A 16,034-nucleotide genomic window follows, 5' to 3' on the forward strand; every position below is an offset into this window, starting at 1 on the left:
TATCCCCTTGCAACAATGACAACTGGACTTATCAGTATCAGGCTTAGTTTCAGACCAATACTTTTTAGAACTGCATTTTCGAATATGATCCCCTACTTTTTTTATTTCCGTTTTTTTTTTAAGTGAAGTGAGTTTTATTCATTTATTTTGGCATACAGTATGACCTTGATATACTTAGGAAGCAAATGAATCAGAATGGCACCTGATAATTATGTATTTAGATTGAATGCTGGACAATAATGAGAGGGGGTTTACCACTTGTCCTATAATTAAGCAAGGGCTGTGCACTGTACCTTCTAGATGTTCACATTTGGTATGGGAATTGTGGAGCTTTCCACCAAAATAAGTTCCACTAAGTTCAACCTACTGCTCCCTCTGCTAAACATCACCAAATTAAGAGAGCCCATGTCATGCATGTGTGGACACATCAGAATCAGAGCCGTTACCCAGTTAATGATTATACTCTATTGTGTGCTATGGGGTCAAAGGGACCATATGATCAGCTGGAGAACCAAATTAACGTTCCCTCTGAGTGAATCTTGAGTAAGCTGAAGCAATCAGTAACTCACAGGTGTAACTCAAAGGTGGACCAGATTACATTTCTTGCCTGTTTTGAGGGATTGGAATACCCTCACAAGTTCACAAACCCAAGTACTCATGCTGACTTACATATTAGACTTTAATTCACTGTATCAACACTGCCCTGGGAGAGAACAGCTGTCTAAACGAGTGTGAATGGACAGGAATATGAAAAAGAAGAGAGGCCCGCACACTGAATATGCTCCCAAATTGACCACCTTTACTGGACAACACTTCGATCCAATATGACCTGACGAAGATCCATGAAGGATCAAAACGTTGTCCATTAAAGGTGACAAACTGGAGCATACTCAGTGTGCGCACCTCTCTCTTCTTTTTCAAGTATCCTTTATTAGCCAAATACCTTAGTTGTTTAAGGATGTGCGCATGACCATTAACTTTTCAACAAGACAGGAATATATCACATTTTAACAGTACCAGTTCCCTATTGACTAGATAGCAGAAATTGGGTGTCTACTAATATATATTGCAGGTGAAGTCACCGGTCAATATGCAGTCCAATCAATTAAGATGTAACCAAAACAACGTAAAACTTAGTTGTGATATTAGCAAATGAAGGCATGTGGAGAATGACTTCAGAACAAATGTTTTTGTGATGTTTGCACGTCAACATACGAGCTATTACATGCACTGACCCAGCATATTTACATACAAGGATGTGTGACAATCAAAGATATTTAGACAATGCCCATTGTCTGAGGCTCTCCACATTGCTCCAGTCTGAGTGTGATTGAAGGTTTGTTTATGTGTGTGTGTATTTGTTTTTTCGTCAGGGAGCCTGATATTCCAGCCTGGGCCCCCTTACTCTACCAGCTACAACTCCTGAACATCAGAGAGAAGCCCGACCCCCTGATTCTCCCCATGTCTGACCGTATACGCATCGGCAACCAGAAACGAGAGCGGGGGAACTTCCATTTCCAGAGGGAGGAGTACAGCATGGCTACCAGGGCCTACTGGATGGCTCTGGATGTCCTTACTACACGCACTAAAGGTAATCCCTACCTTCATCACGTGCATCCTGCTACATACACACGTACACGCGCACAGCAGTAAACAGATTTTTTTAAATAATTAGCACACTTCAGAAAAATACAGCTTCCACATTTCCAGCACCCAATTGCATGATAGTCTCCTCATGGCTTACTGCTAGTCCATCTCAGCACTAATCATACTATCGTAATGCAGAGGCACATCCACCAGAGGTGACTGTCAGGAGAAATGTCATTGTTCATTCTTATGGTAATCAAACCTAATAAACTTTCATGTTAATTCAAGGTCCTTAATCATTTTAATTGCTGGAAAGGCAGGGTGGACCCAAGAGAGACATTTGACAGAAATGAGTCAGTGAGGAGAAGAGCATGGGCTGCCTCTAAATGTATCAATGATGATGGGCCAATGGTTACATTTTCCTCAGCACTTAATAAGCAATGAATATATTCGATGCAACAAGACTGTGAATTTGCCGGATGAGATAACGCTAAAGAATATTCAGAAATTCAAAAGATGGCATATAACTCAATCATTGAATATCTGCATTAGAATTATCACTGCATATCCCAACAGATATATACACGTTTCTCTTGGGATTACCGCAGATAGTCATTGCACTACGATGTATTGGCATAAGGCATTGTGTTTTTGTAAAGCAAAGGATCACATGCTGGGATGGTTTCTGTCAGATAAATAAATAAAACATATAAATAAAACTTGCATCAAAACACTCTGTTTTAGGTCTCTAGTCACCATTCACACGTGAATACACAATGGCATAACCACACTCCTGGAATCTAAGCGAGATGAATCAACCTTGTCTGTCTCTAGAATATCCTGTAAATCCTTGAATAGCTGCTCCATCCCCCTAATCTAGATCCTAACATAGCTCTGCTAACAACAATCCCTCAAATATCTTAAACTAATGGTAGGCCGTCATTGTACAGAAGAATGAGTTCTTTATTGACTTGCCTAGTTAAATAAATGTTAAATAAAAAGTAAAAAAGAATAATCAAATGTCAAAGGCAGAAAAAATGAGCATATGGATTTGAAAACGGCTCCAAAATGAGCATATGGATTTGAAAACGGCTCCAAAATGAACATATGGATTTGAAAACGGCTCCAAAATGAGCATATGGATTTGAAAACGGCTCCAAAATGAGCATATGGATTTGAAAACGGCTCCAAAATGAGCATATGGATTTGAAAACGGCTCCAAAATGAGCATATGGATTTGAAAACGGCTCCAAAATGAGCATATGGATTTGAAAACGGCTCCAAAATGAGCATATGGATTTGAAAACGGCTCCAAAATGAGCATATGGATTTGAAAACGGCTCCAAAATGAGCATATGGATTTGAAAACGGCTCCAAAATGAGCATATGGATTTGAAAACGGCTCCAAAATGAGCATAAAATGGATTTTTGAAAACGGCTCCAAAATGAGCATATGGATTTGAAAACGGCTCCAAAATGAGCATATGGATTTGAAAACGGCTCCAAAATGAGCATATGGATTTGAAAACGGCTCCAAAATGAGCATATGGATTTGAAAACGGCTCCAAAATGAGCATATGGATTTGAAAACGGCTCCAAAATGAGCATATGGATTTGAAAACGGCTCCAAAATGAGCATATGGATTTGAAAAATGGCTCCAAAATGAGCATATGGATTTGAAAACGGCTCCAAAATGAGCATATGGATTTGAAAACGGCTGAGCATATGGATTTGAAAAAAAATGAGCATATGGATTTGAAAACGGCTCCAAAATGAGCATATGGATTTGAAAACGGCTCCAAAATGAGCATATGGATTTGAAAACGGCTCCAAAATGAGCATATGGATTTGAAAACGGCTCCAAAATGAGCATATGGATTTGAAAACGGCTCCAAAATGAGCATATGGATTTGAAAACGGCTCCAAAATGAGCATATGGATTTGAAAACGGCTCCAAAATGAGCATATGGATTTGAAAACGGCTCCAAAATGAGCATATGGATTTGAAAACGGCTCCAAAATGAGCATATGGATTTGAAAACGGCTCCAAAATGAGCATATGGATTTGAAAACGGCTCCAAAATGAGCATATGGATTTGAAAACGGCTCCAAAATGAGCATATGGATTTGAAAACGGCTCCAAAATGAGCATATGGATTTGAAAACGGCTCCAAAATGAGCATATGGATTTGAAAACGGCTCCAAAATGAGCATATGGATTTGAAAACGCTCCAAAATGAGCATATGGATTTGAAAACGGCTCCAAAATGAGCATATGGATTTGAAAACGGCTCCAAAATGAGCATATGGATTTGAAAACGGCTCAAAATGAGCATATGGATTTGAAAACGGCTCCAAAATGAGCATATGGATTTGAAAACGGCTCCAAAATGAGCATATGGATTTGAAAACGGCTCCAAAATGAGCATATGGATTTGAAAACGGCTCCAAAATGAGCATATGGATTTGAAAACGGCTCCAAAATGAGCATATGGATTTGAAAACGGCTCCAAAATGAGCATATGGATTTGAAAACGGCTCCAAAATGAGCATATGGATTTGAAAACGGCTCCAAAATGAGCATATGGATTTGAAAACCTCCAAAATGAGCATATGGATTTGAAAACGGCTCCAAAATGAGCATATGGATTTGAAAACGGCTCCAAAATGAGCATATGGATTTGAAAACGGCTCCAAAATGAGCATATGGATTTGAAAACGGCTCCAAAATGAGCATATGGATTTGAAAACGGCTCCAAAATGAGCATATGGATTTGAAAACGGCTCCAAAATGAGCATATGGATTTGAAAACGGCTCCAAAATGAGCATATGGATTTGAAAACGGCTCCAAAATGAGCATATGGATTTGAAAACGGCTCCAAAATGAGCATATGGATTTGAAAACGGCTCCAAAATGAGCATATGGATTTGAAAACGGCTCCAAAATGAGCATATGGATTTGAAAACGGCTCCAAAATGAGCATATGGATTTGAAAACGGCTCCAAAATGAGCATATGGATTTGAAAACGGAGCATATGGATTTGAAAACCTCCAAAATGAGCATATGGATTTGAAAACGGCTCCAAAATGAGCATATGGATTTGAAAACGGCTCCAAAATGAGCATATGGATTTGAAAACGGCTCCAAAATGAGCATATGGATTTGAAAACGGCTCCAAAATGAGCATATGGATTTGAAAACGGCTCCAAAATGAGCATATGGATTTGAAAACGGCTCCAAAATGAGCATATGGATTTGAAAACGGCTCCAAAATGAGCATATGGATTTGAAAACGGCTCCAAAATGAGCATATGGATTTGAAAACGGCTCCAAAATGAGCATATGGATTTGAAAACGGCTCCAAAATGAGCATATGGATTTGAAAACGGCTCCAAAATGAGCATATGGATTTGAAAACGGCTCCAAAATGAGCATATGGATTTGAAAACGGCTCCAAAATGAGCATATGGATTTGAAAACGGCTCCAAAATGAGCATATGGATTTGAAAACGGCTCCATGAGCATATGGATTTGAAAACGGCTCCAAAATGAGCATATGGATTTGAAAACGGCTCCAAAATGAGCATATGGATTTGAAAACGGCTCCAAAATGAGCATATGGATTTGAAAACGGCTCCAAAATGAGCATATGGATTTGAAAACGGGATTTGAAAACTCCAAAATGAGCATATGGATTTGAAAACGGCTCCAAAATGAGCATATGGATTTGAAAACGGCTCCAAAATGAGCATATGGATTTGAAAACGGCTCCAAAATGAGCATATGGATTTGAAAACGGCTCCAAAATGAGCATATGGATTTGAAAACAAAATGAGCATATGGATTTGAAAACGGCTCCAAAATGAGCATATGGCTCCAAAATGAGCATATGGATTTGAAAACGGCTCCAAAATGAGCATATGGATTTGAAAATGAGCATATGGATTTGAAAACGGCTCCAAAATGAGCATATGGATTTGAAAACGGCTCCAAAATGAGCATATGGATTTGAAAACGGCTCCAAAATGAGCATATGGATTTGAAAACGGCTCCAAAATGAGCATATGGATTTGAAAACGGCTCCAAAATGAGCATATGGATTTGAAAACGGCTCCAAAATGAGCATATGGATTTGAAAACGGCTCCAAAATGAGCATATGGATTTGAAAACGGCTCCAAAATGAGCATATGGATTTGAAAACGGCTCCAAAATGAGCATATGGATTTGAAAACGGCTCCAAAATGAGCATATGGATTTGGAAAACGGCTCCAAAATGAGCATATGGATTTGAAAACGGCTCCAAAATGAGCATATGGATTTGAAAACGGCTCCAAAATGAGCATATGGATTTGAAAACGGCTCCAAAATGAGCATATGGATTTGAAAACGGCTCCAAAATGAGCATATGGATTTGAAAACGGCTCCAAAATGAGCATATGGATTTGAAAACGGCTCCAAAATGAGCATATGGATTTGAAAACGAAAATGAGCATATGGATTTGAAAACTCCAAAATGAGCATATGGATTTGAAAACGGCTCCAAAATGAGCATATGGATTTGAAAACGGCTCCAAAATGAGCATATGGATTTGAAAACTCCAAAATGAGCATATGGATTTGAAAACGGCTCCAAAATGAGCATATGGATTTGAAAACGGCTCCAAAATGAGCATATGGATTTGAAAACGGCTCCAAAATGAGCATATGGATTTGAAAACGGAGCATATGGATTTGAAAACCAAAATGAGCATATGGATTTGAAAACGGCTCCAAAATGAGCATATGGATTTGAAAACGGCTCCAAAATGAGCATATGGATTTGAAAACGGCTCCAAAATGAGCATATGGATTTGAAAACGGCTCCAAAATGAGCATATGGATTTGAAAACGGCTCCAAAATGAGCATATGGATTTGAAAACGGCTCCAAAATGAGCATATGGATTTGCATATGGATTTGAAAACGGCTCCAAAATGAGCATATGGATTTGAAAACGGCTCCAAAATGAGCATATGGATTTGAAAACGGCTCCAAAATGAGCATATGGATTTGAAAACGGCTCCAAAATGAGCATATATGGATTTGAAAACGGCTCCAAAATGAGCATATGGATTTGAAAACGGCTCCAAAATGAGCATATGGATTTGAAAACGGCTCCAAAATGAGCATATGGATTTGAAAACGGCTCCAAAATGAGCATATGGATTTGAAAACGGCTCCAAAATGAGCATATGGATTTGAAAACGGCTCCAAAATGAGCATATGGATTTGAAAACGGCTCCAAAATGAGCATATGGATTTGAAAACGGCTCCAAAATGAGCATATGGATTTGAAAACGGCTCCAAAATGAGCATATGGATTTGAAAAAAATGGCTCCAAAATGAGCATATGGATTTGAAAACGGCTCCAAAATGAGCATATGGATTTGAAAACGGCTCCAAAATGAGCATATGGATTTGAAAACGGCTCCAAAATGAGCATATGGATTTGAAAACGGCTCCAAAATGAGCAAAATGAGCATATGGATTTGAAAACGGCTCCAAAATGAGCATATGGATTTGAAAACGGCTCCAAAATGAGCATATGGATTTGAAAACGGCTCCAAAATGAGCATATGGATTTGAAAACGGCTCCAAAATGAGCATATGGATTTGAAAACGGCTCCAAAATGAGCATATGGATTTGAAAACGGCTCCAAAATGAGCATATGGATTTGAAAACGGCTCCAAAATGAGCATATGGATTTGAAAACGGCTCCAAAATGAGCATATGGATTTGAAAAATGACGCAAAATGAGCATATGGATTTGAAAACGGCTCCAAAATGAGCATATGGATTTGAAAACGGCTCCAAAATGAGCATATGGATTTGAAAACGGCTCCAAAATGAGCATATGGATTTGAAAACGCTCCAAAATGAGCATATGGATTTGAAAACGGCTCCAAAATGAGCATATGGATTTGAAAACGGCTCCAAAATGAGCATATGGATTTGAAAACGGCTCCAAAATGAGCATATGGATTTGAAAACGGCTCCAAAATGAGCATATGGATTTGAAAACGGCTCCAAAATGAGCAAAATATGGATTTGAAAACGGCTCCAAAATGAGCATATGGATTTGAAAACGGCTCCAAAATGAGCATATGGATTTGAAAACAAAATGAGCATATGGATTTGAAAACGGCTCCAAAATGAGCATATGGATTTGAAAACGGCTCCAAAATGAGCATATGGATTTGAAAACGGCTCCAAAATGAGCATATGGATTTGAAAACGGCTCCAAAATGAGCATATGGATTTGAAAACGGCTCCAAAATGAGCATATGGATTTGAAAACGGCTCCAAAATGAGCATATGGATTTGAAAACGGCTCCAAAATGAGCATATGGATTTGAAAACGGCTCCAAAATGAGCATATGGATTTGAAAACGGCTCCAAAATGAGCATATGGATTTGAAAACGGCTCCAAAATGAGCATATGGATTTGAAAACGGCTCCAAAATGAGCATATGGATTTGAAAACGGCTCCAAAATGAGCATATGGATTTGAAAACGGCTCCAAAATGAGCATATGGATTTGAAAAAAATGAGCATATGGATTTGAAAACTCCAAAATGAGCATATGGATTTGAAAACGGCTCCAAAATGAGCATATGGATTTGAAAACGGCTCCAAAATGAGCATATGGATTTGAAAACGGCTCCAAAATGAGCATATGGATTTGAAAACGGCTCCAAAATGAGCATATGGATTTGAAAACGGCTCCAAAATGAGCATATGGATTTGAAAACGGCTCCAAAATGAGCATATGGATTTGAAAACGGCTCCAAAATGAGCATATGGATTTGAAAACGGCTCCAAAATGAGCATATGGATTTGAAAACGGCTCCAAAATGAGCATATGGATTTGAAAACGGCTCCAAAATGAGCATATGGATTTGAAAACGGCTCCAAAATGAGCATATGGATTTGAAAACGGCTCCAAAATGAGCATATGGATTTGAAAACGGCTCCAAAATGAGCATATGGATTTGAAAACGGCTCCAAAATGAGCATATGGATTTGAAAACGGCTCCAAAATGAGCATATGGATTTGAAAACGGCTCCAAAATGAGCATATGGATTTGAAAACGGCTCCAAAATGAGCATATGGATTTGAAAACGGCTCCAAAATGAGCATATGGATTTGAAGACGGCTCCAAAATGAGCATATGGATTTGAAGACGGCTCCAAAATGAGCATATGGATTTGAAGACGGCTCCAAAATGAGCATATGGATTTGAAGACGGCTCCAAAATGAGCATATGGATTTGAAGACGGCTCCAAAATGAGCATATGGATTTGAAAACGGCTCCAAAATGAGCGTATGGATTTGAAAACGGCTCCAAAATGAGCGTATGGATTTGAAAACGGCTCCAAAATGAGCGTATGGATTTGAAAACGGCTCCAAAATGAGCGTATGGATTTGAAAACGGCTCCAAAATGAGCGTATGGATTTGAAAACAAAATGAGCGTATGGATTTGAAAACGGCTCCAAAATGAGCGTATGGATTTGAAAACGGCTCCAAAATGAGCGTATGGATTTGAAAACGGCTCCAAAATGAGCGTATGGATTTGAAAACGGCTCCAAAATGAGCGTATGGATTTGAAAACGGCTCCAAAATGAGCATATGGATTTGAAAAATGAGCGTATGGATTTGAAAACTCTCAAAATGAGCATATGGATTTGAAAACGGCTCCAAAATGAGCATATGGATTTGAAAACGGCTCCAAAATGAGCATATGGATTTGAAAACGGCTCCAAAATGAGCATATGGATTTGAAAACGGCTCCAAAATGAGCATATGGATTTGATGGTTTGACAAGAAAACAGACATTTTTCCAAGGCAGAGATAAGTGGCCAACACCAAGCCAAATGTTTTGATTATATTAGCCCACACAGCTACAAGATTGCACTTTCATGCTAGGTTTAGAGAACCCAAATCAGTTATAGAACAATCTTAAAAATATCTACTTTGGTTTAGATACAAGCATCATGAAACACAAATCTCTTAAATCTCAAAACACAACAAATGAATTTGACTTGGTCAAAATGTTATTTGCTTACCACTTTTTCAATAAGGTTTCTCAGACTCCAAGAAAGGATAACCTCTTTCTAAATATTAGGTCCAATTATTATTATTTTTGTATTATTAATTAATTGTGTGTATAATTTCCTAGAAACAATGGGTTGTTCAACTTACCCCACTCTCCCATAAACTAAAAGAGCATTGTCATCATTTCCACAGTATTATTCCAAACTCACAGTGTCGGCATATACACTGAGTACACAAAACACTAACCCCTGTGTGGTGTTCGGGTCTGTGGGACCCATTTTCAAATGTTTACTGAAAGAAAAATTATACAATGAATAATTGATTAAACCTGAGAGTCATTGGCCTCAATGAAAACACATGTGTGCACCACCCTACATTTGTGCACCACCCTACATTTGTGCACCACCCTACATTTGTGCACCACCCTACATTTGTGCACCACCCTACATTTGTGCACCACCCTACATTTGTGCACCACCCTACATTTGTGCACCACCCTACATTTGTGCACCACCCTACATTTGTGCACCACCCTACATTTGTGCACCACCCTACAGATGTATATTACATATGTGCTGTTTGAGTCCACTGAGCCTGAGGGTAATACAAGTGTGGAAAATTTTGTGTGTAGGTGAAAACAAGTACAAATTAAACAACAAGGTTTGCTATGTACCTTCGGTCTTCCTCCTCCTGGGCCTACTGATTCAACATAGCACCAATAACCGGTCTGTCTCCTTGCCTGTCTGCCTGTCTCCCGCTTTTCTTGCACTCTTTATCCTTTGTAGTGTGTGAAACTACACAATGTATTGCGGGAAGGTGCACAATGTTATTACAATACATCATTTTGACAGGTTGTAAAATAAAAAGCTGTATTCATCCTACACTCTACCCCAGCCAGGTGCACATTGGGGGAGGGACACAACAAATAAATAGCTTTGCATGTGTGGCTCCTTACCACAATCAATCAGTAAGGCAGAAATAATCACTGCTCAGAGGGCCTTAGAAATAATTTTTGCAGAGAGGGAAGCTAGTGTGGAAGGAATGTCTTCCACTTTGGAAGATGAAGAATTTTCCGAATATGTGAATCATGTCTCTGTCAATTCGGAGTCTGACAGTGAGTTGGAAGAAGAGGATGATATTGAACATCAGCCAGCCTCAGGACCAGCCCGTCAGCAACTAGCTCAACAGCAGCCTGCAGGAGGAGAAAATATGAATGTCAAAAAATTGTGGGCCTCCCAGGTGGCACAGTGGTTAAGGGCGCTGTACTGCAGCGCCAGCTGTGCCACCAGAGACTCTGGGTTCGCGCCCAGGCTCTGTCGTAACGGCCGCGACCGGGAAGTCCGTGGGGCGACCGTCCGGGTTAGGGAGGGCTTGGCCGAAGGGATGTCCTTGTCTCATCGCGCACCAGCAACTCCTGTGGCGTGCCGGGCGCAGTGCGCGCTAACCAAGGTTGCCAGGTGCACAGTGTTTCATCCAACACATTGGTGCGGCTGGCTTCCGGGTTGGATGCGCGCTGTGTTAGGAAGCAGTGCGGCTTGGTTGGGTTGTGTATTGGAGGACGCATGACTTTCAACCTTCATCTCCCAAGAGCGTACGGGAGTTGTAGCGATGAGACAAGATAGTAGCTACTAAAAAACAATTGGATACCACATAATTGGGGTAAAAAAATGTTTTTTAAATTACAAAAAATTGTGAAATTGAAAGGTGGCTGGCTGAGGTCAAACGGTGAAAATTGAATGGTGAAATTGCCCAAGGAATGAGCCACCCCGCATGGCTGCCAATATGACAAGGATGCAACCAGGGCCGACACGGATGGCAGTTACAGATGTGCAGGACATAAAGTCTTCTTCTGAACTGTTCAACCCAGACACCATCCAGAAAATCATTCTGGACTGGACTAATTTGGAGGGAAGGCATGTTTTTGGAGAGAGATGGAAGGAGATGGACCAAACTCATTTACATCCATACTTTGGGGTTCTTATCCTTGCTGGTGTTTTCAGATCCAATGGAGAATCCACAGAATCCCTGTGGGATGCAGGAACTTGCAGATAACTTTTCCGTGCAACAAAACTTCCACATAATTTCCAGGATTCTCCACAGAGAGACAAGCTAGCTGCAATCAGGTCAGTGTGGGACAAGTTTTACAACCCTGGCCCAACATTATTATAGATGAGCAGCTTATGTCATTTAGAGGCCGCTGCCCCTTCAGGCAGTACATACCATCTAAAATATGGAATCAAGATCTGGGCTGCCTGTGATGCTGCTTTATCATATGTGCGGAACTTGCAAGCGTATACAGGGAAGCCAGATGGAGGAGCCCCTGAAAAGAACCAAGGGATGCAGGTTGTCCTGGATGTGACACAGGGACTCTGTGTCCACAACATCACATGCAATAACTTTTTTACTTTGCACAAACTGGGACAGGAGCTCCTCAAGAGGAAGCTGACTATGGTAAGAACAGTACTAAAAAACAAGCTATAGCTCCCAAATCCGCTGTTGAATACACAGAACAGGTATATGAATTCCTCAGAGTTTGTGTTCACTGCCTACACACATACCTAGTGTCCTATGTGCCAAAGAAAGGAGAAAATGTGGTACTCATGAGTATGCTGCATAGGGATGGGAGAATCTGTGGCCAGGACCATCAAAAAATTGAAATCATGATGGATTACAATGCCACAAAAGGAGGTGTGGACAATTTAGACAAGCTGGTGACTGGCTACATATGTCAAATAAGAACCCTACGCTGGCCACTTGTGATATTCTCCAACATCTTGGACATATCAGCGTACAACACATTTGTCATCTGGATGGCGCTGAACCCAGATTGGGAGAGAGGGAAGTTCCAGAGGAGATGGCTCTTTCTCGAGGAGCTGGGCAAGGCATTGGTAAGACCTCAAATCCAGAGGAGGCAACATATTACAAGGTTCCCAGCTTCTGCAGCCATCGTGAGGAGGATGCTGGTGCCCCATCCGCCCGACCCACAGAACCAACAACTCCAATACCGGAAGTGTGAGTGATGTTCTTCCCTGTGTGTGTCCGACTCTCCTACCTTGGCCTGCTATAACTATATATGTGAGTGAGTGAGATGTTAGTACAATTCCTGAACTAAGTGTTTTCATCATTCTAGATTGCAGCTGGTAGCAACAAGAAGAAGCGTGTGATGTGTGTGGACCCAAGAAGGACAGGAAGACACCGTAAACATGCATCAAGTGCAAGAAATACATTTGGAACACACACACAGTAAACCTCTGTCCCTCATGTGGTGTGTAGACCGGCCTTAAAATGTTAATGTTTAATCATTTCCATAAAATACTGTCTTTAAATTTTTCCTTGCAATTTGTTCACTTCAAAGCAATAAACATCAATAGTGATGAAAACCTTGTTTCATTTATATTTGTTCAAGATAAACATGATTTACTCCACCCATGTCTTGATTATAATTTAATTTTGTTTTCAAAAATCACATTTTATGAAAACAAACAAATAGCACTTTTATTGATAAATGTGATCTAGCAGAAGTAAATGGCAAATATTAACCATGTATGCTGTCTATATTGCTTGTAATTGATATGTCAACATCTACGTTTGAAGTATTTTTACATTAATTGTTATGGCTGTATTGTTTTAAAAACGCTTATAATTTTGTGGGTCCATCAGACCCGCGAACATTGGGTGAATAACAAAAACATTAACACCACAAAAGGTTTAAGAACATGACATTGACTGACCAGGTGAAAGCTATGATCCCTTATTGATGTCACTTGTTAAATCCACTTCAAATCAATGTAGATGAAGGGGAGGAGACAGGTTAAATAAGGATTTTTAAACATTGAGACAATTGAGATCGTGTATATGTGTGCCATTCGGAGGGTGATTGGGCAAGACAAAAGATTGAATTGCCTTTGAACAGGGTATGGTAGTAGGTGTCAAGTGCACCGGTTTGTGTCAAGAACTGCAACGCTGCTGGGTTTTTCACACTCAACAGTTTCCTGTGTCTATCAAGAATGGTATACCACCCAAACGACATCCAGCCAACTTGACACAACTGTGGGAGGTATTAGAGTCAACATGGGCCAGCAATTTGCATACCGCCCCAACAGATCCACAGTTGACGCAATCTCTATTGCACTCAAACACTGCCCTTTCCCACCTGGACAAAAGGAACACCTACGTGAGAATGTTGTTCATTGACTACAGCTCAGCGTTCAACACTATAGAGACTTTAAAGCTCAGCACTAAGCTAAGCACCCTGGGACTAAATACCTCCCTCTGCAACTGGATCCTGGACTTCCTGACGGGCCGCCCCAGGTGAAAAGGGTAGACAACAACACATCTACCCGCTTCATGTTCCTTGGTGTCCACATCACCAACAAACTATAATGGTGCAAAAACACCAAGACAGTTGTGAAGAGTGCACGACAACACCTATTCTCCCCCAGGAGACTGAAAAGATTTAGCATGGGTCCTCAGATCCTCAAAATATTCTACATTTTTTACACTGCTGCTACTCGCTGTTTATTATCTATGCATAGTCACTTTACCCCTACCTACATGGACATATTACCTCAATTACCCCCTGTATATACAGTTGAAGTCGGAAGTTTACATATACCTTAGCCAAATACATTTAAAAACTCCTGAAATGTAATACTAGTAAAAATTCCCTGTCTTAGGACAGTTAGGATCACCACTTTATTATAAGAATGTGAAATGTCGGAATAATAGTAGAGAGAATTATTTATTTCAGCTTTTATTTCTTTCATCACATTCCCAGTGGGTCAGAAGTTTACATACTCTCAATTAGTATTTGGTAGCATTGCCTTTAAATTGTTTTACTTGGGTCAAACGTTTTGTGTAGCCTTCCACAAGCTTCCCACAAGAAGTTGGGTGAATGTTTGCCCATTCCTCATGACAGAGCTGGTGTAACTGAGTCAGGTTTGTAGGCCTTCTTGCTTGCACACGCGTTTTCAGTTCTGCCCACAAATTTTCTATAGAATTGAGGTCCGGTCTTGTGATGGCCACTCCAATATATTGACTTTGTTGTCCTTAAGCCATTTTGGCACAACTTTGGAAGTATGCTTGGGGTCATTGTCCATTTGGAAGAACCTTTTGTGACCAGGCTTTAACTTCCTGACTGATGTCTTGAGATGTTGCTTCAATATATCCACATAATTTTCTTTCCCCATGATGCCATCTATTTTGTGAAGTGCACCAGTCACTCCTGCAGCAAAGCACCCCCACATTGCATGATTCTGCCACCTCCGTGCTTCACGGTTGGGATGGTGTTCTTTGGTTTGCAAGCGTCCCCTTTTCCATCCAAACATTTTTTTTTTAAATCTCCAAAAAGTACAATCTTTGTCCCCATGTGCAGTTGCAAACCGTAGTGTGGCGTTCTTATGGCGGTTTTTGAGCAGTGGTTTCTTCCTTGCTGAGCGGACTTTCAGGTTGTGTCGACATAAGACTCGATTTACTATGAAGATACTTTTGTACCTGTTTCCTCCAGCATCTTCACAGGATCGTTTGCTGTTGTTCTGGGATTGATTTGCACTTCGCACCAAAGTACGTTCATCTCTAGGAGACAGAACGTGTCTCCTTCCTGAGCGGTATGACGGCTGTGTGGTCCCATAGTGTTTATACTTGCGTACTATTGTTTGTACAGATGAACGCGGTACCTTCGGGCATTTGGAAATTGCTCCCAAGGATGAACCAGACTTGTGGAGGTCTACATTGTTTTTTCTGAGGTCTTGGCTGATTTCTTTTGATTTTCTCATGATGTCAAGCAAAGAGGCACTGAGTTTGAAGGTAGGCCTTGAAATACATCCACAGGTACACCTCCAATTGACTCCAATTAAGTAAATTAGCCTATCAGAAGGTGGAATTTTCCAAGCTGTTTAAAGGCACAGTCAACTTAGTGTGTTAACTTCTGACCCACTGGAATTGTGATACAGTGAATTATTTTTTAAATAATCTGTCTGTAAACAATTGTTGGAAAAATAACTTGTGTCATGCACAAAGTAAATGTCCTAACCAACTTGCCAAACTATAGTTTGTTAACAAGAAATATGTGGAGTGGTTGAAAAATGAGTTTAAATGACTCCAACCTAAGTGTATGTAAACTTCTGACTAAAACTGTAGCCTTGTTATTGTTATTTTATTGTAGCTGTTTTATTTTTTACTTCAGTTTATCTGGTAAATATTTTTTCTTCACTCTTATTTTTCTTAAAACTGCATTGTTGGTTAAGGGCTTGTAAGTATGCATTTCACGTAAGGTGACACCTGTTGTATTCGTCGCATGTGATAAATGAAATTAGATTAGATTTGATCCCTGTGGTATGCTTTCTCG

General features: G+C 40.1%; 1 protein-coding gene across 1 annotated transcript in view; it reads left to right on the forward strand.

The window, feature by feature from the left end:
- Nucleotides 1-16,034, forward strand: part of LOC124005219 (peptidyl-prolyl cis-trans isomerase FKBP8-like) — a 56,870-nt gene that overhangs the window by 35,863 nt on the left and 4,973 nt on the right. The window contains exon 4 of the mRNA XM_046314298.1: nt 1,374-1,591. Coding sequence (XP_046170254.1) covers nt 1,374-1,591 — 218 coding nt within the window. The remainder of the gene's footprint in view (nt 1-1,373; nt 1,592-16,034) is intronic.

Source organism: Oncorhynchus gorbuscha, linkage group LG01 (genome assembly GCF_021184085.1).
Source record: "Oncorhynchus gorbuscha isolate QuinsamMale2020 ecotype Even-year linkage group LG01, OgorEven_v1.0, whole genome shotgun sequence".
Classification (NCBI taxonomy): domain Eukaryota; kingdom Metazoa; phylum Chordata; class Actinopteri; order Salmoniformes; family Salmonidae; genus Oncorhynchus; species Oncorhynchus gorbuscha.